Source organism: Rattus norvegicus, chromosome 4 (genome assembly GCF_021556685.1).
Source record: "Rattus norvegicus strain SHRSP/BbbUtx chromosome 4, alternate assembly SHRSP_T2T, whole genome shotgun sequence".
NCBI classification, from domain to species: Eukaryota; Metazoa; Chordata; class Mammalia; order Rodentia; family Muridae; genus Rattus; species Rattus norvegicus.
Genome location: NC_141537.1, coordinates 119,134,568 through 119,162,534, shown reverse-complemented (window position 1 = coordinate 119,162,534; position 27,967 = coordinate 119,134,568). Strand labels below are relative to the sequence as shown.

Here is a 27,967-nt window from a genome sequence, read left to right as displayed (position 1 = left end):
TTCCTTTGAATCTGCCCCGTCCCTGAACCCTGGATTAGAACCAGGCGTCCATAACCAACCCCACTGTGCCTTCCTCACTCCACTAGGCAGAAGAGACAAGATACCAGCCAGCAGAACCACAGTCCTGGTTGACCTTGAGGCCTGGGTTTCCTTTATGTTTTTCCTCTTTGCGACAGAATTTCATTGCGCATCTGAGGCCTACCTGGAACTTGCTTTGCAGTCTAGGCTGCAGCTGCTGCCCCCGTTATTGCAGTCACCCTGGCGCTGTGCCGCTTTCTTTGCTGCTAAACTGCTGGTCTGGCCCTCTCCAGATGTTTCCCTTGCCCTTCCCACCCTGTTTGGGACAGATGACTAACACAATGACAGGAGCTGCTAAGCTCTGTGGAAATCAGCCCCCGCACTTTATTTCTCCCTACAGAGTGTGCCCTCTAGCTGGGTCCTGGAAGTGCAGTACTGAAACGCTGATCATTGTTCATTTTTGAGTTGGCTTCCCTACGGATGAGAGGGATCTTACTGTGTGGTGATGAGGCCCTGCATGGGATTAGTCCCAGTGTCTTTTCAGCTAGCAGTGAGCAGAGTTATCAGAGAGATGCTGTGGAGAGAGTCTCTAGCAGGTCACCTACCCTACAGCCTAACCTTTGGTTCACCCCCTATCCCGTGGGTCTTTACTCTGGGAATTTTAGCCTCAATGCTCAAGAAGGACTGGAATGTGTGGAGACTGGCTGGGAGAAGGGAGAAGAGAGCCCAGAAGCTATTCAGGAGTCAGAGAGGGTGTGGTTTTCTGTGGCCTCTGTTAAGCCCTGGTAGCCTGAAGAGCTATGCGTGAGCAAAAGGTGGTATTTGGGGTCCTTTGTGCATCGTGGGGTTTCTCTAAGTTGGGAGCAAAGCTCTTGGGTAGCAGAAGAGGATCTGAAGGTCTCTACAGGCCTGGAAGGGTAGCTTCTTCTAGAGGTGTCCTTGGAGCACATGGCAAAGTCCAAGATCAATCTGAGTGGGAGGGATCCCAGAGATAGGGACTTGGGCATCTCTTTACAGTGGGCAGAAGTACCCGTATGTTTTAGCTCAGAAGGAACCCTGGTTTTATTCAGAGCAGATGGGCCACTGGGTTTGCTATAGGCAGGACCATCCTCCTTGAGGTGGTAACAATACCCCAGAGACCTGTTGGGTAGCCATTAGAGAGCCTATCTGCCTCCAGGCCCTAGGATTGGCGGACCCTTTCTTCTGTCTGGTCCTTGCTAGGACTTCCCTCACCCCAGAGCAGACTTATGAGCTGTCAGTGCTGTTACCTTGCTTCATGGCTGAGTAGTTCTTGGCACAGAGAGGTGAATTGACTTTGACACAACACATGACAGGACTTGAACCTGACCACAGCACCATGGGAACATTGGTTTATCCCCCTCCCCTACTTGGTACTTGGTGGGGGTGGGGAGCGAGGTCTTGCTGAGGTGTCCTCTCCCTCTTCAGTACAGATCTCCAGATCTTGGGGTTGGCCTTGGAGATCAGCTCTCCCTGAATTTATGGGTGTTTATGGTTCCAGCCAGTCTTGTTCTTCCTAGGGGACAAACGTTGTTCAGCCCCTGGTATATCACAAGGATAGATAGGTTGAGGCCTGGGACACTCCTCAGACTTCGATAGGCCCAGCTTCTCCATGTGCCCCATGCTTGTTCGACTTGACAGAAGGCTGCTAGCCCTCCTGCTCTTCCTCTGTAGAGAGCAGTCACTTACTTTTTTTTTTTTTCAGAGCTGGGGACTGAACCCAGGGCCTTGCGCTTGCTAGGCAAGCGCTCTACCACTGAGCCAAATCCCCAACCCCAGTCACTTGCTTTTTGTTACCCTTTTTTTCCCTATGTCTGGGGAACCTTTACTGAGACTCCACTGTAACCATTGTGCCTAGGCAAGTGCTGGGGAGGATATGAGAGGGAAATGGGTCACTCCTTCACAAGAGAGACAGCAGTGCGTTTGAGAGACTTAGCAGGAAACTGTTACTCCATTAAGTCAGCAGACAGACATTCCCAGAGGGAGTCAAGAGAGTGCTCAGTGCTGGAGGAACCAGACCCCATTTGGCCTAGTGATTAGGGAAGGGACCACTTCAGAAGTATGGGGAAAGGCAGCAAGGGGGATTGAGCTGAGTTAGGGTACATCTTGCCTCCACCCCCATCTTGGGTTTCCCTTCTCCCCTTCTCAGAGTCAGCCGGTCTTTCCAGCTCTGGGGTAAGTGTCCAAACTTATTTCCTGCATTGCAAGCAAGTGAACTGCATATTTTCTTCTCCCTCCCTGTTTGTTTGCCCAAGTGCAACATTCTTAAATGCAGCTCTGTCCCTATGACCCACCTGTGCTTTCCCACAAAGGGGAAATTATTAATGGTCTCTATCTATCCTCGGGTTCAAATGGAAGCTCCGAGGAAGGATAGTCACTGCTTGGCTCTAGCCTGCTCTGACCCAAGGATCCTGGGGAAAGAAGGTTGAGAGCACCTTGGAGGCCAGATGGGTTAACTAGAGAACCTACCTTCTTCCTTTGTCACTGAAGTTCCCCGTGAAAGGTCATCTTTCCAGCTCCTTCCTCCTGCTTGGCCCTGGCCACCTCATTCCTTGAGGCAAATGACAGCCTGTAAAAGCCCTTCCATAGACAATAAACCCAAAGCTTTTATATGTGGCTGGCCTACTTCTCAGCATGCTTTTCCAGAATTATCTCATTTTGCACTCCTCTCAGGGCAGCAGTGTGACTCCTGTTTCCACAGACATTGGAGCCTGGGCTCTCTTGGACTGACTTGTCCAAGGTCTCAGGGCTTGTTAGTGGTGGGTAGGTTCCCAGCCTGGAGTCCAGTGCACTTTCCCCTGCCTATGCTTGTGCTGCTGGTCCTGTACTCTGAATATCTGCCCTTGCTGCTTGGTGATTAGACTTGCCTCCTGGCATTTTTATAGCGTGGGGCTCCCAGCCCCTTCTGAAGTCAGCTGACAGGCAGACCTTTGGAGCTTAAGGCAGTGGGACAAGTATTAGAGGAGATATTTATGTGAAAGAAGTGGGGGTGGGGGCTGAGTCTGGCTGGGGTGTGAGGTGACAGCTTCTGAGGTAACTAGTGAATTCCAGTCTGGGCCCTCTCCAAGGGTTGTGTCTGCCAGGCCTGGCATGATGCCAGAGGAGGCGATAAGATAAGTCTTTGGGCCTGATAAAAGGCTTTATCATGTCCTGGGATTGTGTCTGGCTTGCAGTTTAAGTATAGAGACCAAGTCAAAGAGTAGGTTTTAGGTCGTAGGTGTCAGCAGACACAGGAGTTGTTGGCTGGAGAACCCCCCTCCTATCCACTGGTATATGAGACAGACTGCTTCCATGGGAATTCTGAGAGGAGAGGAGGCAGAAGATGGAGGGAAAAGGCGGAGGGGTGTGTGTGTGTGTGTGTGTGTGTGTGTGTGTGTGTGTGTGTGTTGTGTGTGTGTGTGTCCTGGTTGTCCCCAGACTCCCAACTGTGGGTTTTAGCTGGTGCTTTCCCATTTTAAAATCTATTTTGTCACTCTGTTTTACAGAGGCAAACAGTTTTTAAAAATCTACCCAAGGAGTATAATATGCTCGGTAGTGGAGCCCTTGTCTACCATGTATTCAAGGAGCTGGAGATGCAGCTCAGTCAGTAGAGTGCTTACCCAGCATGCCACAAGTCCTGGGCCCTGTCCCTAGCATCACATACACTGGGTGTGGTGGCACATGCCTGCATTCCCAGTGCTTGAGAGATAGAAGCAGGAAGAGCTAGGTTCAAAGTCATTTTCAGTTACAAAGCTCAAAGCCAGCTGGGCTATATGAGACCCCAACTCAAAATAAAAACAAAACTCATTCAGTAGGTCAGAGGCAGGACAAGAATCAGACCTCTGTCTTTCAGCCACCAAGGCTCTCCCACAATGCCCTTTAAGTCCCTCTGCCCCAGTTTATTTCTCTGAGTGCATAAATCTGAGTACTGCTGCACCGTGTCTTTATCTAGTGGGTGGTGGAAGGGGCTTGGTTTACTTACTTGCTTGTTTTGTTTTGTTTTGAGAAAGAGTTTCTCAGTGTTACCCAGGCTTTCCTGGCCATCTTGAGCCCAGGCAATTCTCCTTTCTCAGCCTCTAGAACTGAAGGAATTGCCACACTCAGCTGGGTGCTGTGTCCCTTGGGTCCCGTTTTCACTCTTCTGCCAGTCACGCTGACAAGATGACTGAGATAAAATGGAAGCATTGATTCAGGCTTAAACTTTCAGGATTTCAGCCCAACGTTCTTTGGGTTATTTGGTCCTGAGGTAAGACAGAGTATTCTGGTGTCTGGAGCCTATGGTAGAAGTGGCTGCTTTATTTACTTCATGGTTGCCTGGAAGAGAACTGAGGCCCCTGCCTGTGACCTGCTTCTTTCCAACTTGGTCTTCCCCCTCCATTTGTGCCATCGAGTTGTGACTGTATCAGGGGCTCAGCCCATAGATGGAGGCAGAGCTCCAATCCAGTTACCCACCATGAAGAACGCGCCTGTAGCACATTGGCTTTTTGGGTAACATTTCCTATCTAAACCCATACAGGCAGTGCCTTGGGCTGTGGAATATAAAAAGTGAACGAGTATTGGTTTCTGCTCAATCACTGAGAGAATCAGGACAGAGCAACCCCATCACAGTGCTGCCATCAGGGCACCAAAAAGATCCTCCGAGGAAACCCCTGCCTTCCCCAGTGCTCCTGGGTCAGGATTTCCAGTTTGAGACAAAGTCTCTGTGTAGCTCATGCTAGCCTTGAATTTACCTTGTTGCCAGGAATGACTTTGAAATCTCAATCCAGCTTCCATTCCATAAATGGCATGTGCTACAGTGCTCAGCTTCCCAGGGTTGTTTTTATGGTCTTTAGTTTATTTATCATTGTGTGGTGATGTCCCCTGTGAGCAGTGCATGTGTGCTCCAGTGTACGTTTGTAGAGGTCAGAGAGGAGCCTCCTGCAGTCAGTTCTGTTCTGGGGGTCCAGGGATTGAACCCAGGTCACCAGACTAGTGTTACAAGTGGTTTTACCTTTAATCATCTCACTGGCCCCAGTTTTATTTTTCAAGATGGGGTTTTTCTGTATAGCCTTGGTTGTCCTGGACTTTGCTCTGTAGACCTTAAATTCACAGAGAGTAATCTCCCTCTTTCTCCCAAGCACTGGAATTAAAAGTGTGGCCCAGCATGGATTTTCTTTTCTTTCTTTCCGTGGTGTATATAGGTATATACATATCATGGCACATATCAAGGTCAGAGGACAATTTTCTGGATTAGGTTCTTTTCATTCTACCATGTAGGTCCCTTGGATCAAACTCAGGTCATCAGGCTTGGTGGCAAGTACTTGACCTTCTGAGCCATCTCTCTGGCCCAGGACTATGTTTTTAAACTTCTGTTTTAGATTGTTAACAGCTACTTTAAATGTGTCTGTTTATTAATTTACGATCAGAATTGCTGTTAAAGCTTGAGGAGTTTGGGGACCAGCCTTGCCTGGGACCTGCCACGCTTGTGCTCCTCTCTCTCTTACTACATCAGTGTCCTTCAGTTCTGTCCTTGAGCCATTCCCTATAAAGCATTTCAGGGCCACAGTAAAGCCACAGTCTCCAGACAGGAATGGTGGCTCACGCCTGTAATTCAGCACATTATGAGGTGGGGGGAGGAGGATTGCGGAGAGTTCCAGGCCAGCCTATGCTACAGAGCAAGACTGTTCCAAAAACCAAATCACAGGGCTAGAGCAATGGCTCAGTGATTCAGAGTGTGTGTTACTCCTCCGGAGGACCTGAGTTTAGTCTCAAGCACCTGCGTCCAATTGCTCACAGCCTTCTCTAATTCTAATTCCAGTACCAGAGGATGGAATGCCTTCTCCTGGCCTCCTAGGGCACTGGCATTCATGTGCACAAACTCATACACAGATTCATGCACCTACATATAAATAATAAAATAAATCTTTAAGAAAAGAAAAGAAAATCCTAGTCCCTTTGTAAGGTGGGAACTGTCTCCTGTCTGCCCCAGTCTGGTGCCTGCACTTTTTGAGTTTTTTTTCCCCCTCATTTGGAATGTTTTCTACCTCCCCTTTCCCTCCACACCCATTGTAAGTAGCCAGTCCTATGGTTCCTCCGAAGTCCCCCGGTTGTTCCTTTTCAGTGTGCATGTCATCTGTGCTTTCTGTAGTGACCACCATCTTGCTTTATTTGAGTGGAGGCCTGGATCAGGAGCCTTTGGCTGGGTATGGTGGTATTGCTGGCAGGACCCCTGTGCCTCTGGGAGGGATGGTGCTGGCATGTGTGCTGTGTGTCTACGGTGAACAGACATCAGTTCACATCTTCCCTAGGAACAGTCATTTGGGCAGAGCCAATGGTGGAGAACCCACTGCTGAGTCTGGGCCTCCCTGAGTTCACACAGGAAGCCCAGACCCACACAGGGAGGACTCATGCCAAGATGTCTAGTATCTGGGGACGGAGGAATATAATGGCTGGTAACCTTGGGGAACTCTACTTCCAGGGGCACAGATAGACCTGGTTTCAGCTCTTCTACCAGATGATGTATGGAATAGAGAGAACTGGAGAAGTTGGGAGAGGAGACAGCCAGCCAATAGCCATGAGATTTTTGGCTTGGGAGCATTGTCCCAGAGCTATTGAAGTGTGAGGATGGCCCCATGCCTGTTTTCACACAGCACCTGAATCTGAAGACAGCTCAAGATAGCTGGAATATTTAGGTGGTCCTGACTCATTCATCTCTCTTTTGTTCCACCAGAGACTTCTGGTGGGGTTACCTTAGACCCTTGAAGAAGTGGGGGTTAGTCTCTTGTTGTATGAATGGCCCCAGCTCCTGAACCTTTGCTCACCTGTGAAAACTTCAGTCTCACCCACTCATCAGCCCAGCAGATGACCTCTCCAAAGCTGAAGAGATCTCCCATTCAGTCAACCTACTGCTTAGATATTCTAGTGTCTTCAAAGGTCAAAAGTAGCTGGACAGAATTCTGTGCAGCTAGGGGTGGGAGACAGGATGGAGGTCTAGAATCTATTCCTTTTGTATTATATAGCTCTAGCTGTCTTGGAACTATGTAGACCAGGCTGGCCTCAGACTCAGAGAGATCTGCCTGCTTCTGCCTAAGTGCTGAGGAAGTGCACCACCATGTCCAGTAAAGCCTTAGTGCTGACCAGGACTAGGAAGCAGAAAGGCATGCTATTGGTCACATGAGCAATAGCTTCTGTTCCCTAGGAACCTAGGAACCTGTTCTCCTCCCTTCCCACCTTCATTGGCATTCAGGGTATTCAAAGACCAGACTGATCACCATAGCCATGGTGTGATGCCGGGGAACCTGAGGGCCTTTGTTTCGTTCCTTGCTGATTGCCAGACTTTGTGTGCCCCTGGGTGGGAGTTCACAGAGATGCCTGCCTTCTGTTGGAACCTCTCAGCCTGGCAGCCATGCAGGATAGGCAGGTCTGGCCCTCGCTGAGCACTCGCAGCCTTCCCTGTGCCGAGCACCCATTTGGCCTCTGAAGCCTACAGGCCTCTTCTCAGAGTTGGGTCTCTAAGTAGACAGGTTATACACTCTGCACACCAACATAGTCAGCACAGAAAAGAACATACATAGGCTTTAGACCTGTGTTGAATCCAGTGATCTGGTTCTGTGCCCTTTGCTATGTAGATCAGAGCGTGGTGGGTATGCTTTTAACACCTGTCACACAATGTGTGTGTGTGTGTGTGTGTGTGTGTGTGTGTGTGTGTGTGTGTGTGTGTGTGTCTGAGAGAGAGAGAGAGAGAGAGAGAGAGAGAGAGAGAGAGACACTTCTGTGTATTGCCACTATGCTGTTACTGTCACAAATGAAGAAACAAAACATTTTTGGATGTGTTTCGGTCAGAGGGGCTAGAGAGATGGCTCTGAGGTTAAGATCACACACTTCATCTTTTCCATGTTTTTAACACTCAGGTTCTGTGTCCTACCCTGGTCTCATGGGGCTGTGAAGGGATCCAGACATTTCAGTGTGTTATGTCCTTAGTATAGTGAGGGCCGTGTTGGATAGTGGGGCAGTGATGAGATCTGTGGCTTTTCAAGGTCAAGTGGTGGGCTAGAGGTCAGCATCCAACCTCTTCTTTTCCTGATCCTGGGTACTGCCTGGTCTTCTGTCAGTGGGTGAAGGTCAAAACCAGGTCCTTTCACAGTAGTCACATGATCCCAGGACCTGACCCCCAACCATGGCTGCTCTAAACCTTGCTGAAGCTGGGGCTGTAGCTCAGTTGGTAGAGTGCCTGAATAGCATGCAGAAGGCCCAGGGTTCAATCCCCAGCACTGCAAAAAGCCAAGAGTATCCCACACATGCAGTCCCAACACTGAGGAGGTAGAGGGAAGATGATCAGAAGTTCAAGGCCACCCTCACCTACCTATCAAGTTAGAGACCAGCTTGCTTTATATGCCTTGTCTCAAAACAGATAAAAACAAAGCAGAAACAAACTTGTGGAGAACAGCAGCCTCCTACACATAGGCCTGGAGGCCATCAGGAAGTTTTCTAAGAATCCGGTCAGCTGAGCTCCTCCCCAAGCTCATCTCCTTGACAAAGTCCAGTGGTCACGTGTAGACTTGGGACTCAGTTCTCAGTCTTCCCCAGGACCTCAGGGACAGAGAGCAGCAGGACGTGGGTGGGTCATCGGTGCTCACTAACCAGATTATGGTGCTAGTCAGCTGTTTGTACTGGTGAACTTCCCAGGCTTCACTCCCATCATTTACCACACAGTGTCACGGGCACCCGATATTGGAACTGATGTGTCAGTGGTCACCGACACCTGTCTGAGCATCAGGGGAACCTGGCAGCTGCAGGCCAGACACACTGGATTTACCCCCAGTTCTATTCAGGAGTCTGTGAAACATGCCAGGCTTTCTCCGTCCTCTGCCCCACAGGGTACCCCCTGAAGAGATAATGAACTTCAGAACCAAAGTACATGAGCTTGGAGCCAGGCAGCTTCACGTTAACATCGACTACACTTAGTAATTATGTGACCATGGGCAAATTACAAAACTCAGTTCCTCATCCACAGTGGAAACAGTGGAAACTAATAAAACAATAGAAACAATAAAAAAAACCCAAACAGTGGAAAATAATTAAACAGTAAAAAACAACAACAAAAGAAAGCCAATAAAAACCAATAAAAGTCATGCAGAGGCCAGAGCTCCCCATAAGTTAGCTCTGGCTATGGTCTGGTCTGCTTGTCTGCGTCCTTTCACAGAATGTGGCTCGACGCCAGTAGCCTGATCCCCACTGGGAACTTGGCTGACAAGTTCCTTCTTGGGAAATATTGGAAGCATCCAGAGTATGGGTATGATGTGTGTGCACACGTGTCCCCTGGCAGGTGTGTGGAGGTCAGAGAACACCGTTAGGTGTCAGTCCTTACCTTCCGTGTGGTTGAGTCAAGTTCTCTGTGCTGTTTGCCACTGCACAAGCCAGGGTAGATGCCTAGGGGCTGAAGACTCTCCTGTGCTTGCCTCCCATCTCCCTATGGGAGCTCTGGGGGTACAGATGTGTGCTATGTGGTTTGTGGGATTTGAATTCATGTCCTTATACTTACATGGTAAATGCTTTACTGACTGAGCTAGCCCAAGACCCAGCCCAAAGTCAGGGGCTCTTTTGCAGTAAAAAAAAAAAAAAAAAAAAAAAAAAGGTACTAACTTGCCTGTTTTGAGGTACAGTGTGCATAGCATTTTTGGGGTGCAGGTATGTGGGAACTGAGGAACCCATGCTTTGAGTACCAGATGTGTATTGGGGTCACAGGCCAGACGGGGTTCACTGTGTTTGCTGTGGCATTTCAGAAGTGATTTTTTGGGGGAAAAGAGGCCATATCCATCTTAACACACTTAGTCCATAGGAAGTGCTTTATGAGGCTGGTGGTCCCTTACCCAGGCATGCTATCTCTTGGCAGGTTGCCTCCTTCTGGGGAGGGATGGGCACACCCAGGGCCAGTCATCTCATAAGAAGTATGTCTTGGCTAGCCTAGGTGGCACAAGCCTACTTAGAAAGTTGGGTCAAAATGACAACACCAACCAACCAGAGCTCCCAGGGACTAAACCACCATCCAAAGAGTACACATGGACTGACCCATGGCTCCAGCTGCCTAAGTAGCAGAGGATGGCCTTGTTGGGCACCTTGGTCCTGCCAAGGCTGGACCCCCCCAGTGTAGGGGAATGTCGGGGTGGGGAGGCAGGAAGGAATGGGTGGTTGGATGGGGGAACACCCTCATAGAAGAAGGGAGGGTGGATAGGATGGGGGGGATGGGATGGACAGAAACCAGGAAAAGGAATAACATTTGAAATGTAAATTAAAAAAATATCCAATTAAAAAAAAAGAAAGTTGGGTTAGAAGGTCAAGGCCGTCCTGGGTTATAGGGCAAGTTCAAGGTCAGCTAGGTTAAGTTAGTGAAACCTTGTTTCAAAAATAATTAAGTGGACTGGAGAAATGGCTCCTTGTTTAAAGAGCCTTGCGTGCTCTTCCAGAGGGGCCAGGTTCACTTCCTCACACCCACATGATGGTCCACAACCGTCTGTAATTCCAGTTATAGGAGCCGATGCTCTCCCCTGCCTCTAAGGACAGTGGCATGTATGTGGGACACAGGCAGGTAAAACACTGTACACAAAATAATAAAAATTATAAATAAGCAAGTAAAGGCTGAGACCTGCATCTAAGCAATAGTACCCTAAACAAAAATCTTGCCCTGCTTGCAGTTATATCCCTACACGCTGAGGCAGGAGGATTGAGAATGTGAGGCCAGTCTGGGCAATATCACTGGACTCTTGTCTAAAAAACCAACAAAAACCTAGAGATAGAAAAGTATGGTATGACTTGGCAGGGCCCAGGGCAACAAAGGATTCATTTGGTTTCACTTGAATGTCTTGGAGACTGAAACCATGTGGAGGGAACCATTTGTTCCCCGACTTGACAAATTAATGGAGGTAAGATAGGGGCCACCCATCTTCTTCTCACCCAGGACTAGAGTAGTCTGAGGTGCCTCCACCAATATGTCTGTCATATCTATATTTCCCATCCTGACTTTATAGTTCCATATGTTTTAAATAGGCTTGGTGTCACTAAAGGGATAATGGACAAAATGATCCTGCGCCAATGATGCTTAGCTGGGTGTGGCCTTGGCTGATGATGCCCAGTGGGGTGGGCCTTGGCTATCGAGCTCAGGCCTTGTATGCCACACAGTCCAGACTTTTTAAGCTTTGACCAAATCCTATGGATTTTGGATAGGTCCTGAGGTTTCCAGGGCTGTGACAACCTCACCTAGTGGACTTGGAAGGAGTGTGAGGGAGGGTGTTTGAGAGCTTCCTGAGTCAGTCAGGTCCTACCTTCCCTTGTCCATTCCTGGAGATAGGTGAACATTTGTTAGGAGAGGGCTAGGAATGGCTGTTTATGTCTGCCTTCTCATGGAAAGAGTCACAGGGAACTTCAGGCTGCAGGAAGTTGCTACTAGTAGCCTGATTGTCTCTGGTTCTTTGGTGCGTGTTCCCTGTGTTAACCTATTAGGCAGTGTCTGTGGCTACCTTTCCCCTAGGAATCTAGTAGCTCGGTACATGGCAGATCTGGGTGGGGTGTATTTGAGCACTTGTCTAGGAATGAGACAGATAGCATTTCAGAGGATTCTTGACATCTCAGCAAGAGTAGGGTCACCCACCATTCTGGAAGAAGGCTGAGCTCTGGCCAAGTCCTCAGAGTGCTCAAGTGCTAGTGGTTAGAGAGGGGCTGAGTGAATTTGTTGAAGGACAGAAGTGACAGTGTTCTATGTCCCAAGGCGTTTGTAACCCTAGTCTTCTCTGGACAAGAGAATCTGAGAGATTCCAAGTGTCTTAACCACTTACTTTCCCTTTTGCTGTGATAAAATACTTTCACGAAAGCAATTTAAGGTTCGTCTTAGGTCACAGTTTGGAGGCTCTGGCATGTGGAGACAGACAGTGAGGTCATCCTAGCAAGAATGGGAGGCAGCTGGTTACATTGTATCTGTAGTCAGGAAGCAGAGAGCAACAATGTAATGCGTAGCTCCCCTTTCCTTTTTATTCAGTCCAGGGTCCCAGCGGTTGGTGCAGGGCCTGCAGTTAAGGTGTGTCTTCCCACTCAATGGACCTAATAGATAAGCCCTCATAGATGTGGTTGTTCACTGCTTAACTTTCCATCATTCAGATAAACAGTTAATATTAACTATCACACTGTGCAAAGCCCTTCTTCCTTCCTGGCCTCCCAGAGAGAGAGACTCAAATTTCCTGGGAGAAGTATCAGATGAGAAGGTGACCTCACAAAAGAGGTCAATCCTCAACCTGAGCTGCTGATGACCCTTGCCTTTACCTGGGAAAGTCCTAAAAGTAGCCCCTTTGGTGGGCCCAGAAGCTGTAGAGGAAATGGCAGGCCTGGCATTTCTCCTTTCTATTACAGCAGTGATAGATGCTCCTTATAAAAGATTCAAGGAGTCCAAAAATAGCCACAGAGAAGATAGCTCCCTGCAGCTTCTCACCCGGGGAGCTCTTCTGCTGCGTGTGACCTTCAGGCCAAGCACAGAGGATGTCTGTGGTCCTTCTAGCGTCTTAGCAGTGGCTTAGCGTCTGTTCTCTCTCTCTCTCTCTCTCTCTCTCTCTCTCTCTCTCTCTCTCTCTCTCTCTCCCGCTGTCTGTCTGTCTGTCTGTCTCTTCTATTTCTTAGGTCTTGGTGATGTTTTGACTGGATTTGAGGAAAGTGACTAGGACCTTGGTTCTTAAAGACCTAAAGGCTGAGAAGTCAGTTATTGTGACCCATAGCTTAATCTCAGTACTCAGAGGCTGAGGCTGGCAGATCCTAATTTAGAGACCAGCCTAGGCTATATAACAAGACCCTGCCTCAAAAGGCATTAAGAGCTCCCTTTCCCCCACAGTAAAACAAGGCCACTGCCACCAGCCTTATGGTGAATTTATTCTGTATGTTTTGATGAGAAGCCTAACCACACTCACTCCCTCACTATGGACTGAGGGCTGACTGGAACTGATCATCTTCCTGCCACAGCTTCTCAAGAGCTAGGGTTACACTTGTGCACCCATCAAGCCTAGCTACATAGCAGGTTTTAATAAAAGGGCCCACTCCCATTCCCAACCTCCTCTGTCTGCCAGGACCTCCAAGTTGCCAGTGTTGTGGGGAAGGGGACTCCCAGTGAGGAATGGTTGCCTTACACTCCTGAGGTGTGCATGCACGTCCACTGTGTGTGTGTGGATCATGGGCTCTGAGTCTGTTGGCTGCAATGCTAATGGCCTTCACCCTTGCTTGAATGTTGGTCTTGAACTCTAAACTAGTGAGAAGCATTTCCCTCAGATACTTGGAGATAGTCATTGCCCTTTGTGTGGCATTGATAATGGAGGTCTTTGGGGTTTTCTTTATATGTGTGCTGTTTGGAAGTCTCATGACTACATCGGTGGGTGTGGTGCTGACTTTGCTCATTGGGGTACATACTTTGTAGCCTTTTGTGTAGTGCTGGTGGCTTTCAGTTTAAGAAAACTTATGTTGTTTATTTCATAGTTTCTTCCTGTGTTCGTTCTCTCTCTCTCTCTCTCTCTCTCTCTCTCTCTCTCTCTCTCCCCCCTCCTTCCCCTTTCCCTCCCTCTTCCTCTCTCTCCTTCTCTCCCTCCTTCCCTCTCTCTCTACCTTGTCCCTTTCTTTCCCTTTCCCTCTCCTCTTTTATTTTTTGAGACAGATTTTTACTCCGTAGCCTTGACTACCTGGGAACTCACAGCATAGCCCAGGCTGGCCTCGAATCTGTAGTCATTCCCCTGTGTTTGCCTCCTGAGCACTGCGATTATAGGTGCGCCTATTAAACTTTCTTTTTAAAGCGATACAACTTATTTTTTGAGAGAAGGTCTTTTTGTGTTGCTCAGGCTAACCTTGACATGGACTAGTCCTCCTGCCTCAGCCTTCTGAGCACTGTTACAAGCACGTACCACCATTCCCACATTAGATACTATTTTAAAAGTACTTTGCTTTTAAAAATAATTACTATTTAGCTTATTAAAATTGTTATCATATATTTATTTTATTATTTTATGTATACAGGTGTCCTGCCTAGATTGTGTGTATGTGTACCATGTGTGTGCCTGGTGCCCTCAGAGGTCAGAAGGCTTGGATCCCTTGAGACTGGCGTGAAGAGTTGGTTGTGGGCTGACACGTGGGTTTTGGGAATCGAACCGGGAGCTAGACTGGTGGACAGCAAGCCACAGGAGTCCATCTCTGCCTCTGACAGTGCTGGCACACAGTCCACACCAGTCTTTCGACATGAGTTCTGGAAATCCAAGCCCACGTCTTCATGCTTACCCAGTGAGCCATCTTCCCAGCCTCTTGGGCATTTAACCTTATAAATCCCATTAGAGGAGGGCCAGTGAGATGGCCCAGCAGGGAAAGGCAGTTACCACCAAGCCTGACAGCGGAGTTATCCCCCAGGCCCCACATGGTAGGACAGAACTGACTCCATAAGTTGTTCTGTGACCTCACATTTGCAGTGAGGCATATAAACACAATCTCTCCCTCCCTCCACCCACTCCCCACAAACAATAAATTAAAATGTAATTTAATTTTTTAAAAACATGAAACCATCTGAAAGGCCAATAAAAATTATTTTAAAAATGTATGGCATGACGATTTGGTAAGTTGTTATGTAGTGACTAATCATGCCTTCCTTTCTTTGTACTAGGATGCTGCACAAATTATACTTGTGCAGGAGTCACGATAATCTCTGAATGCCATTTTTAGCATTTGTGCTACTAAAGTGAACAATTTTTACCTAACCCCATAAATAAGTCTTAAAAGGGGAAAAAATCTAAGAGGGGCTGGAGAGATGGCTCAGGGGTTAAGAGCACTGGCTCCTCGTCCAGAGGGCACAGGTTTGGTTCCCAGAACCCACATGGTGACTCACAACTGTGACCTCAATTTCCAGGAGATCAGGCGCCCTCTTCTGGTTTTGGAGGCAACCTGCACACATGTGGTACATAGACATGCATGTAGGCAAAACACCAATAGACAACAAATAAAATGCATATAATGTTAATTTTAAAAAGAAAATTTTTTTTTAAAAAAACGTTTTGGATACATATAATTTTTCATGCATTAAAACGAAAACACATTTGCATGCTAATGAGATGAAGGTGATTCTTTTTGCATAAAGAATTAAGTCTCAGTGGGGCACAGCATGCACACCTGTGATGCTAACACTCAGGAGGATCGATACAAGTTCCAGCCCAGTCTGCTCTACAGAGTGAGTTTTAGGCACGTGTATGTGTGAGCTTGAGTATGTAAATGTAGTGGATGGTGTGTGTGTGTGTGTGTGTGTGTGTGTGTGTGTGTGTGTGTAGGTCAGAGGTCATTTCTGGTGTCTTTCTCTATTGCTCTGCACCTTCTTCTCCAAGACAGAGCCTCTCTTTGAACCTGGAGTTCTTGGACTAGCCACAGTGGATGAACAGCAAACATCAGGGATCCCCTCTTCTCCATTGCTGGGGTTACAGACACAGAACACCACAGCCAGCTTCTTTCTCATGTGTGTGCTGGGGACCCAACCTCAGGTCCTCAGACCAACTGAGCCAGATCTCCAGCCCCAGCAGTGATACTTTGAGAGGAAATCAATGTCCTGTTTCTGAGAACCTCTACTCTTCAGTACCGGTGTCCACCAGTGAACCCAACCCAGATCTGCTGCTAAACGGAGTTGCAGCAGTCTGCTCCATGACTTTATCACATCCAGAGGGACCAGGAAGACAGTGAAACACTCAAGCATTTCTATGAGGACTCTGTCCAGAGCATTCCCAAAGCCAGGGAACACTGTCCTGATGTGAGAGGTACCAGTTGTCATGCTGGGTCCCAGAGGAGATGCCCCTGGTATACAGCCTCCACCATGTGCTCCTGCAGCCTCACCAGGGATGCAGAATCGAGGGAGGCATGGACCATGAAATGAAAAAGCCTCTGACACCATGAGCTAACGCAACTCTTTCCCCTTGAAGTTATTTTATACTGGGTGAGATAGCCTCACAGTGACTGCTGTGGAACTGCTGGACCCGCCATTTTGTGTGTGCTTGTGAGTGCAGTGCTTGCTGGTGGGGGCCGGAAGGGGCCTCTCTTCCAGCCGGAGTTACTGGGGTGTGAACCACTCACTGTGGATGGCCTGCAAAAGCAGTGCACGTTTTTGTTTTTTTTTTTTTTTGTTTTTTGTTTTTTTTTATTAACTTGAGTATTTCTTATTTACATTTCGAGTGTTATTCCCTTTCCCGGTTTACAGGCCAACATCCCCCTAACCCCTCCCCCTCCCCTTCCTTAGGGGTGTTCCCCTCCCCATCCTCCCCCCATTGCCGCCCTCCCCCCAACAATCTAGTTCACTGGGGGTTCAGTCTTAGCAGGACCCAGGGCTTCCCCTTATACTGGTAATCTTACTAGGATATTCAATGCTACCTATGAGGTCAGAGTCCAGGGTCAGTCCATGTATAGTCTTTAGGTAGTAGCTTAGTCCCTGGAAGCTCTGGTTGCTTGGCATTGTTGTTCATAGCAGTGCATGTTCTTAAGAGCTGAGCTGCCTCCCTAGCCCCAATGCTTTGTTTGTTAAACAAGCAGTTTTCCTTTAAGATTTAGAGAAAGTCAGTTAAAGTTTGAATTTTGTCCAGCACCCCACACACCTCCCCCATGCACCAGTGTGTTGTGTTGCTAACATCTGGCAGCAGTGTGGTGCATTTGTTAAGGGTGAAAGGCTGATTATCAAAGTATCAGAGGTCTTCAGCGCTTAGGTTTTTTTTTTTTAAGATTTATTTATTTTATGTAGATGAGTACACTGTTGCTGTCCTCAGACACACCAGAAGAGGACATCGAATCCCCTTTACAGATGGTTGTGAGCCACCATGTGGTTGCTTGGAATTGAACTCGGGACCTCTGGAAGAGCAGTCAGTGCTCTTAACCACTGAGCCATCTCTCCAGCTCTATTGCTTAGTTTTTGAGGCACTTAGTTTTTGACACTCTCACTGTGTCGTCCCTAGCTGGCCTGTAGATCTCTGTGTAGCCTAGGCTGCCCCTGAATTTGCGGCCATCCTGCTGTCTCTGTGGTTGATTATACATCAGGGCTCATTCTATATGAATGTTCTGTGTTCTTCAGGTGTTGAAACAAAATGACACTATTTACCACAATGACATCATCTGGGTAGTCTCACTCCATAAAAATGCCCTACTCATTCACAAAAATGTTCTGTCTGTTCACTTCCTTTCCTCCCCTGATCTTTCTTTTTTCTTTTTTTGGAGCTGGGGACCGAACCCAGGGCCTTGCGCTTCCTAGGTAATCGCTCTACCACTGAGCTAAATCCCCAGCCCCCCCTGATCTCTTTCTTTGTTTCATTTTGTTTTTTTAAAAAGGGGGCGGGTGATAATTGCATAGTCTAGGCTGACCTCAAGCTTTCAGTGATCCTCCTGCCTCAGCATCCCCAGTGGTAAGATACAGGTGTACATTGCCTGCTATGCTCTGTCCTTATCTTTCTCTTGTCCTGATAGTTTTGTCTTTTCTTGAATGTGATACAGTGGAGTCCACAAAGCCTTATGGAATCCTTTCTCTTGTGTGTTTACAAATCTTCCTGTGTCTTTTCATGTCTCTGTAGCTCATCCTTGTCTGTCATTGTGTTCAGTGCTACTGTCCATGCCAGTGTGTTGATGTACTCACTCACTGAAGGGTACCCGGGCAACTTCCAAGTCTGGGCTGTTGCAAATAGAGGTGCTACAAGCTTCTGAGAGACGTTTTCTTTTGGTGGATACAAGTTTGCACCTCCATAGGTAAACACCCACAAGTGTACTTGCTCCTTGCACAGCAACACTGTATATTTAGTTTTCTGAGAGGTAAGTGGGCATGGTGGTGCACACCGGTAATCCCAGCACCAGGTGGGGGATGGAGTTCACAGAGAACTGCAGTTAGATAGTGATTTCAAGGCCGGTCTGGGCTCCTCATACCTGAAGACGGTACAGCTAAACTAGGGGTTGATTCCCTGGGGAGTGTGTCACCAGAGGACATGGGCTTGGGAGTGATGGACAAGGATGTATGTCCTTGTCCTTCCCTGTCTGCTGTTCTGAGTCTAAGCCTTCCCTCTAATCTGTAGAACAGGGGATGACCCCCTAGGGAGTACCTGGCAGGGTGGAAGTGGGGGAGGGGAGTGGATGAAGGCACTCCTCCCCCCCAGCTCTCTTGCTTCAGGTCTCAGTCATGCCTGTCTGCTCCTCTGCTTCAGAGTATTCTTGGCAGGACTTGGGGTGAGTCAGTGCATCTGTGAGGACTGTGTGTACGTACATTAGTGTCCTGGGCCTCTGTGTGCTCTTTTTTGGTGGCTCAGAGTACCTGTGGGACTGAACAGAGAAGGTAAAGTGCGTCATAGGGCTGTCTCCACCAGGACCTGGAAACAGGGCAGTTCTCAACAGGCCCAGCCTCACCCCTTTGGGCTTCAGAGTTACAGGTAGAGGGGCTGATGAATTATTGTGGCGTCTCTGAGCTCTAAGGAAAGCACTGGTCAGGAGGGACTGTGTCCTGGTCACTGCTGCCTTGCTCAGTGGCCCCTGAGAAGATTTCTTAGCTCTGGATGTGGCTTTCTCCATTATAGGTAAGCTTAAGGGTTTCGCAGTTATGCTGGTAATTCCAGAACCCAAGCTTGTGTGCCACGACAGGAGCCGGTGGGGGTGGGGCTGTGTGTCTATGGCTGTCCTGGGAAGTGAAGGGGGCGTCTGAGGTACCTGTGACCAGAGCTCTGCCCTGCTGCTTCTTTCAGGTGGTACAAGCTACACTCTAAGCCAGGCAAGAAGGAGAAGGAGCGTGGTGAGATCCAGGTGACCATCCAGTTCACACGGAACAACCTGAGCGCCAGCATGTTTGATCTCTCCATGAAGGACAAGCCACGGTCTCCCTTCAGCAAGCTCAAGGACAAAGTGAAGGGCAAGAAGAAGTATGACCTCGAATCTGCCTCAGCCATCCTTCCTAGCAGTGCCCTGGAGGACCCCGAGTTAGGCAGCCTGGGCAAGATGGGCAAAGCCAAAGGCTTCTTCCTCCGCAACAAACTCCGCAAGTCCTCGCTCACACAGTCCAACACCTCTCTGGGCTCCGACAGCACCCTGTCCTCCACTAGTGGCAGTCTGGTCTACCAGGGCCCTGGGGCAGAGCTGCTCACCCGCTCACCAAGCCACAGCAGCTGGCTAGCCACTGAAGCGGGTGAGCAGAGGGAGAGGGTGGTGAGGAAGGCAGGGAAACAGGGCTCCTCTTCCAAGTGCTCATGGTCACATTTCCTTTCCAGGAAGGGACTCTATACAGTCCCCCAAGCTGCTCACTCACAAGAGGACATACAGTGACGAGGCCAGCCAGCTTCGAGCAGCTCCTCCCCGGGCCCTTCTTGAGCTCCAAGGCCACCTCGATGGAGCCTCCCGCTCGTCCCTCTGCGTCAATGGGAGCCATGTGTACAATGAAGAGCCTCAGCCCCCATTACGGCACCGCAGCTCCATCTCAGGCCCCTTTCCCTCAAGCTCCTTACACAGTGTCCCACCTCGGTCCTCTGAGGAGGGGTCTCGGTCCTCAGATGACTCTTGGGTCAGAGGCAGCCATGGCACCAGCAGCTTAGAGGCAGTGCCTGGACAGGAGGAGCTGAGCAAGCAAACCAAAGTGCTGGCTCCAGGGGCCAGTTGCTCTGCAGAGGAGGAGGGGACCCGACCACCAGAGGGAAAGCCAGTCCAGGTTGCTACACCCATGGTGGCATCCTCTGAGGCCATAGCAGCAGAAAAGGAGCGGAAGCCCCGGATGGGGCTCTTCCACCACCACCACCACCAAGGGCTGAGTCGGAATGAGGTGGGGCGCCGCGGCTCAGTCGGGGAGAAAGGGAGTCCTTCCCTAGGAGCCTCCCCGCACCATTCATCCACCGGGGAGGAAAAGGCCAAGAGTAGCTGGTTTGGCCTGAGAGAGTCCAAGGAACCAACTCAGAAGCCCAGGTACATATTCAGCAAGGCTACTTTTGCTCTGAGTGAAGGAGGTTGGGTGTTTGGCCCCTGGGGCCTGGGGCTGGGAGGAGCAGGGAGCAGGCTGCCTGGGCTCTAGCTTTGCATGGTTAAGTGAGGTACCTTGTCTTCCTGAGCCAAGGCTTGAACTGTGCCTACTGACACAGGTGAGTAGCAAGGGCACAACACCATGAGGGTCCTGTGGATCCAGGTGGGCCCAGGCCCTGATGCTTATATCGGTAATACAAAGGAAGGCAGAGGCATCGTGTGACTTGTTGCTTTCCTGACCTCATCTCTTGCTTTCTCAGCTCAAGGTAAGGAAGCTTTGAGACGGGGCTGTACCTTCAGGCACTTTCCCCTGAAGTTAGATAGATAACTTCCTTTGGCTCCTCACCTGGCTCTGGGATCATGTCCCCTCGAGGGACAGATGTTAAGTATTGTAGCTGGGTGCTTCCTCCTTGCCCAGTCGTCCTAGGCTGGGAAAAGGTTTTGCGTCCATGGCCACTCCCTGGGAATAATCACCACCACCAAGGCCTAGGATCTCTTGCCCTAGGGATGAACTCTGCTGGGAGTGATGGCCACTGCTGCTGGCTCCATTCCTAGACCTCTCCTTTGGTCCTGGTCGGTCTCTGACCCCTTCTGCAGTGGCTGTATTGTTTGGCAGGGCCCTAACGAGGGTCTCCATGCACAGGTCATAGAAATCTGCATTGCTGTCCAGCATTGGTGGCAGTCCCAGCTAGCCTCTTGAGGCCAATTGTTCCTCCCCTCATAAGTCTACCTCTCCCATTCAGTGAGTATAGAGAAGGCTGGGCCCGGCTGTGAAGATGCTATGCCTGCTTCCCAGCAGAGGGGAGGGGCAGGGCCTCAAAATTGTAGTTTTACTTCTAGTTTCCTTCCACCATTTCCCTGTGCTTCTCTGACTTCTTAATTCGGGTCAGTGGTAGACAGAAGCAAGAGGGGATTTCTGCCCTGCCCTCATTTGGTTTTGGATTCTGTCACAGGCTGTGGGCCAAGCATCCAGGTAGGGCCAGAGGAGCCACCCTCAGAGTGCCAAGAGCACTCTAACCTTGGGTCGCTGAAGCAGGAGGGAAAGCTGGCCCCGGGATTGTTGGTTGGAATGCTTGCTTAGAGTTCTAGGGAGAGAGCCGAGAGATAAGGCAGCTCAGGGCAGCACCTGCAGGTTAGAATCAGAACTAGTTACAACTAGAGGAGGGTCTCTACCTAGGACTAGGAGAGCCAGCCAGCCCACAGGGACCCCCGTGCCTGGGGCTACTGTCGGAAAGCCTGAAAGGTTTTGCGTAGGAGTAGCAGCGCCCTCTAGTGACTCTGGCACGTGTGCTCTGTGGAGAAGCTTAAGGCAGTGTTGTATTCAGTAGCTAGCAAGACGATCCTACTGGCCTTCTCCACATGGTATGCCTCTGGCATGTGGCTCTTACCCTTGAGCCTACATACATGAGGCTGAGAGGAGTCAGAACTGAGCCTTATCTGGGCCACAGGACCTGCGGCTGTGTCCTATGCTTGAGTTAACACAGGCCACCCTGTTAAACCTTTCAGTGCCTCCCGTTAGGGCCTTTGTTTTGGCTCCTTTTCCCCACAGCAACCTTTGAACACAGAAAGTGACCAAATACAGGTGTGAAAATAAATTGAACTGGCAGGGTGGTATCAGGAATTGAGTTGCTGTAGTGAGCCAGGGGTGTTATTAAGTGACCTTTAGCACTTCTGTGTCTGCCCAGTCCCTCCTGAGGTATGGTGACAGATATTCGTGGTGGCAGAAAGGGTGGGTCATTTCAGGTGATCCCTAACTAGCTTTAGTGAATTTTCTGTCTCTCCTGTGGCTGTTTTCCCAGAATAGTTACTTGGTTAGCAATAATCTAGTTTTGGAAGCTAGATGCTAGCTGGGGTCTCTGCCTCAGGCTTCTCAGTGTCTCCTGCCAGTAAGAGGATGACCACACCTCCTGGACATGTTTTCTGGGAATTGAAGCACATCTTAGGAGGTGTCAGGAGCTTCCAAGCTCAGGAGGGGTGGCTGGTACATTATATACAGTGGTATCTGGAAGGCTGGCGGTAACCTTTGAGGACTGGTAGGTAGCCTTCATAGAGCCACTTGCCACCTCAGTGTTGGGAACACAGAGCTCATCTCTGGTTAAGGAAGAAGCCCCAGCTAGTAGTGAAACCTGCTTTCTACAGAGATGGTCCCAGGGTGTGATTTTTAAGGACAGCTAAGAATGGCGGCACATGCCCATAATCCTGGCACTCTGGAGGTCCTGGCAAGAGGATTGCTGTTGAGTTTGAGGTCAACCTGGGCTCTGCAGAGAGACAGTATCTCAAAAAAACTTAAAAGGGTGGGGAGAAACATTGAAGTGAATTGGTGTTTCACATTAAGTGGCAGGTTCAGCCAATTGTCCTATGGTTCCTACAGGCCTGGAAGCTTATCTGCATGGGTTGAAGGAACAGAGTTGCTTGGACTTGTCTCTTCTCTTCCCAGAATTTGGCCTCAGCATATGTTGTTCCCTGCTGCCTTGGAGGGGAAGGCTGTGCCAAGCTGGCTGGGTAGGCTCCAGGGCTCAGTGGCATTCTCTGGGTACAACCGTCACAGAAGACCATGTGTGCTGGTGGGGCAGGAGTGTTCCACTGATGACCTTCAGATGACTTCAGAGTGTATGCTTGGTCGCTGGAGGGATGGCTCAGGTGTTAGAGGCCACACTCACAACCAAAAGAACATGTGTGTGCTAGGGTGCAGGGAGAGTGAGGATGGAGGGGTTCTGAGGGTGGGAACAGGCAGGATGTCAGAAAGCTGTGCTGGCTCAGGGAAACCTGTTGGGCCTGCTGCCTAGAACTCTGGCCTCCAGAGAGAGCTCTTTGCTGATTCCATACCAACCGGTTTCTATGCATCTCTGGGGAATCATGGTGGGAGGAGCCTGCTGACAGAGCCTGAGGCTCCTAGTCTGCTTCCCTAGTGCCCTTCTCCCTGAAGTCTGCCTAGCAGCAGACTGCTGCAAGCTTGAGGGTGAGTGTGTGTATGGGCAGGTGGGTGGGTGGTGTCAGGTAGGGCCGAGCAAGGCTGATGGGACCACAAGGGCTACTCTTGAGAAGCATAAAGAGAGGGTAGTTTAGAGTGCCCCAGCCCCTTTCCTAGGAGGGAGCTTGGGAGGTGTGGATGCTCCAGACGGGGCTCTGACCCCAGTGGTAGTTAGTGTGTGGTCCCTAACTCTCAGGGGTCAACCTGGGCCTCGGCCCTGGGGCCTACCTGGAATGAAGGGAGAAATCTGTAGGGGTGGGGACATTTGTGGGGTGGCTCCCCAGACAGAGTTCTTCTCTTTTCAGTGTCTTCCCCTGTTTTGTTTGTAGAAACAGAACCAGAAGCTGGGAGCTGGAGGTGGGACATGGGAACTTGGTCTCCCCTTCCCCTCCATTGTTGTCTAGAGGGGGTGATCAGTCTAGAGACTGAGAATCTACCCTCCAGCTTGGTTGGAGTTGTTCTAGGGGGAAATAAGGTCATGAGAATCTTTGAAAGCTGGATTTTAAAAAATGACCTTTTTTAAAAAATCAAGATAGGATCTCTCACTATGTAGCTCTGGCTGCCCCTGGAACTTGTTATGTAGACCAGGCTGCCTCCTGCCTCCTCTTGCCTCTGCTTCCCAAGTGCTGGGTGTAAAGGTGTGCTGTCACACCTTGCCTTCCCTTACTTATTTATCAATGTCTAACTCACTGGCTGCCTTTGACTTGCTATACATAGGAAGATTACCTTGAACGTCTGGTCTTCCTGACCGTCTTACGATTGATTACGGCCTGTGCTGGCACAGCTGGCTAATGCAGTGCTGGGAGTGGAACCTAGAGCTTTATGCATGCTGGGCAAACATGTTGCCCACTAAAGCCACAGCCTCCTTTACATTTTTTGGGTTGGCAGCATGTGATGTAGTCCAGGATGGCTCTGTAGGTGAGGATGGCACTGTGCTCCTCCTCCTCCTCCTGCCACCGTGTTTAGCTTTGAAAGCTGAATCCTCATGAGAAAATGGCTGTGTCCTGTGGGGAAGCTGACCTCTGTCCCCAAGTTTGTTTTTGGAGCCTCCATGGCCTTTGGCTGACCTGGACTCTTGCCTGTTGCCTGTCAGGCACCTTGTACAACCTGTCTAGTTTAGACCCTAAGTTCTTGAACGATTGTGACAAGCTCCAGGCTCCTTCCCTCTGGCCACAGCCCACCTTTCACTATGCCTGGCTAGCAGAGTCCGGCTTCAGCTGCCTTCGCTCACCACCCTGCTGGATGGGTGGGAAAGGTGGATATGAGGAGGTTACCCGATGCTCTCATTTAGGTGTAAGGGGTGAAGGGGACCCCAGGAGTTTAGAGAACTGAAAAGCTGCCTGTGAGGAGGAGGCCATCAAAGTTGGAGTTTGACAGGAAGCTCAGCCACAGCCATTGCCAGTCTGTGAACACTGGAGTGTTCAGTTTGCTTTTCTCTCTTACTCTGTCCTGGGGGAATGAAGGCTCTTAGATCAGTGTGTACTCCATAGGCTGACCCACAAGAGGGTAAGCTAAGGAAGGATGCTATCTGCTGTAGGAGAATAACTCCTTAGCCTCCCTGTCCCCTCCCCATGTGCTGAGCTCTCTTGGACATCTTCTGCCTGATGATAGTCTCACCTTTACCCCTTCCTGCGAGAGCTCAGTAAAGTATAGTCTATTTCATTTGCAACCTAGGCCCCTGCTTGGTTCTCTTACTGCTGTCTTTGTCCATGAGCTCTCCCAGCATCCTTTTGGTGCCTCATAATATTGGGGTCTTCCTTCATTTGGTTCCCTGGGTCATGTGGCTACATATAGCCCATGTGGTGGTGTGGTACCTGGCCTGGTGGACGTGGGGTAGGGATGGTACTTGGCCGGGATATTTCCAGTCTCAGCGTTAACCAGGAGGCTCATGGTTTTGTCTTCTCCACAGCCTGGACGTGTCTCCTCAGGTAGAATCTGACCCAGCTGCTCCTCACCCCTGCTTCCCCCAGGCTCTGGTCCCCCCTCCTGCTCCCGCTGCCGCTCCCATGCTAAGCACTAACCTTTTTGCAGCCGCCTCCCCTGCCACTGCCACTGCCACTGCCGCTGCTGCCAACATTGTCCTTGAAGCCACCCCATCCGGATTCTTGGGGGTCACCAACCCGTTCCTCACCTCCTTGCAGAGCAACCCCTTCTTCGAGGATCTCAAAGCCGACATAGCACTAAATTCTCCTTCACCTGCTCCCTCTCTCCCCAGTGCCTCGAGGGCCAGCCTGGCCCCCCTGGCCTCCCCTGGGAAAGCCCTGCCTGAGTGGGACGACAACTTCAACATCTTTGCTGCTGGCAGGCTGCAGTCAGAGGCCGGGAGTGGGATCCTGGCCCCTGCAGGAATGGGGCTGGAGGAGGATGGGCTGCAAGACCCAGGCCCTAGAACCTTGGCAGTGAAAGCAACAGAGCCCCAGGGAGAGCCTGGGGGAGGAAGAGGAGGAAGCAGCACATGGTTAGAGCCCAAGGCTCCTGTGGACTCAGTACTGGACCAGCCAAGCACAAGTATGTCTGACCCAGGACCCCTGGGGTCTTCAGGGACTGGTCCATCCTCCAGAGCAGCCCAGTTGCACCTGCAAGCCTCAGCCTCAACACCAGACCGGGAGCTTCCTGCCTCAGAAGGGGGAGCAGGGCAGAGTCCAGCAGATAGTGGGGCATCTCTGTTCAGCTCCCCAGAAGTTCTCAGTGTATGGGAGAGATTTCCTGGTTCAGATGACACTCCTGGAGGACTGGAAGAGGAGGCCGCCCAAGATGGAAGCCAGCTTTTCCAGGAGCTGAACACAGTGGAGGATTCCTGGCCTTGGGACGTGATCACCATTTCTCCTACAGCAGAGGCTGCTTCACCTGTCATGAAGGGAGAATCCAAGGGGGTGCTTTCTTCCCAGGTGCAGCCTGAGTATCCAGATACTGTGCCTCCCATGGGGAGCGAAGGGCTCCCATCATTGCAGCTGGAGCCTGAGCCTGAGCAGGGACTGGATGAGGGGCCATGGCTTGGCCCACCACCTCCCAAGCCACCCCGCCTCTTCACACCCACGAATTCTCAAGTGGAGGAGGACAAAGAGGAGGAAGAGAATGCTACAGGGGGGCCAAGTAGCAGGGGGCCAGGGGTAGAAGATAGCACCCCAAGTGCATTGGTTATTGGTCCCCCAGAGTCTAAAGAGGAGGGGGTAAATTCAGAGTTGGAGGAATTGCACAGACTCCCCTCTGGGACCCTGATAGGTGAGCCAGAACTTGAAGATGTAGTAGGAGAAACTAGTAGCCCTGGGTCTAGGGACTGTCTACCTAGGCCCACCAGCTGCCCTGAGGGACCCATCCCCAGATCTCATAACTCAGCCAGCTCAACTCTGCTAAGTCAGAAGGACTGGGGGACTTCAGAGACAGATGAGAGCTTTGAAACCCAGAGCCAGGAGCTAGCCAAAGAGGGGTTTGGGGCTCTCTCAGTCCCCTCCCAGCAGGCCGATCTGTGGGTCAAGAAAGAGGAGGAGGAGGAAGAGAAGGAAGCAGAGGAAGAGGAGGAGGAGGAGGCCTCAAATCCCTTCTCATGTCAGGAGAGCCAAGATCCCCTCAGCCTCCCATCCACATCACCACCAGGGTCAAGGGGATCCTCTACCCACTCTGGTCCAGAAGAGTTGCCCACACCCCCAGAACCTGCCTTCCCACCTCCCCCTCTCCCACCCTGGGCCAGCCACCGCCACGGAGTGCCAGGCCCTCCGTGCCCTCCCCTGCCTATAGCCTGGCCCTTGACCTCTTCTTCCTCACTTCCCGAAGAGTCAGCTTGCCCCCTTGAGCTCTCCCCCACTGGGGGCTCCCCTACACCATATGGGGAAGACCACGCTGCAGCCACCCCAGCCTCCCCGCTTGTGCTTCTGCCCCTGGAGACACGGCCAGCTGAGGACCCCCAGCCCAGTGGCAGGTGAGCATCCACCTAGAACCCTTCCCAGGAGGAACATGGGTGGGGAAGGGACACAGGAGTGGAAGTACTTCACAGTAGAGCTTCATGTTTGCCGAGGGCACGTGTAAGGTCTCCTCTATTTGGAGGCAGCCGGTGAAGCCATGTACTTCTGTAGGACCAGCTCTGACACTGTTTATACATGGGACAGCTGGCCCTATAAGCTGGGGTTTGGGAAACAGCACCTGATAAGGATAGAGGTTGAGGGATGAGGTTGGAGAGAGTCCACGTGCCCTGGCAGAAGATGGGCATGAGAGCTGCATCTGCTGTACGAAGATGCCATGACTGGGGGACTGGAGTTCCACAAAGGGGTGATACTTCTTCAGGCTTTGTAGGTAGTAACAGGTTGTAGTGGGGCTCACAGCAGTTTTCTGTCCAGGTAGGATGAGTTAGCAGAGAGCCGGCAGAAGGTCTTGGACTTAGAGAGGAAGCTGAAGGCAGGTTCAGAGGAGAGGAAAGGAAGCTGTCTTCAAATGCTTCCCACACCCAAATCCTCTAGAAAAGGCTCTCCAGCTGCAGCAGGCACCTCACTGGCTTGCTTTGTCATTGGCTTTCAGGCCTGGGCCATTCCCCTTCCTTTGTCTTCTACACATTCGGTGACCCAGTGGTCAAGACTGTAGGTATGAGAACTTCAGAGCTAAGAGCAGGAGAGACCTGCACAGACTATGGTGCTCCCTTGTTGTCACCTCTCTCTGCTAATGGCTTACCACGAGGTTTTGGAGAGGCCTGCAAAACCTCTTCTTGACCTTGACCCTGCCTCTTCCCAAATCACTGTCCGGATCCGTTTAGGGCAGCTGAGTGGATAGCTCATGCCTCTGTGACTGTGGTCTCTACGGCATGAGGCCCTGGGCAGAATGGAGGGCGATGAGACTTGGGATAAAGGCTCAGTGAGAGTGACCCAGCAGGGGCATTGGATCAGGATGGCAGTGGCTCATGATCTGACCCTGGCCTTTGAGGCCCCCCAGCCTGCTCAGGCACCTGCTGGTTCATATGTCTAGGGTTGCTGAGCAAGCATCTGTTTTGTGCCAGAACCAAAGAATGCCTAG

The 27,967-nt window shown here is 50.5% G+C and overlaps 1 protein-coding gene across 4 annotated transcripts in view; it reads left to right on the top strand.

The window, feature by feature from the left end:
* Rab11fip5 (RAB11 family interacting protein 5) overlaps window positions 1-27,967 on the top strand; it is a 37,472-nt gene that overhangs the window by 4,998 nt on the left and 4,507 nt on the right. Inside the window, exons 2-5 of one of the 4 annotated variants that reach the window (XR_015685559.1) lie at window positions 18,741-19,177; window positions 19,260-19,944; window positions 24,879-24,897; window positions 25,185-26,885. Coding sequence is in view for 3 of the 4 variants with exons in the window: in XM_087657512.1 (XP_087513638.1) it covers window positions 18,741-19,177; window positions 19,260-19,944; window positions 24,879-26,885 (3,129 nt within the window). In the remaining variant the exon portion in view is untranslated. 4 annotated transcript variants of the gene reach the window in all.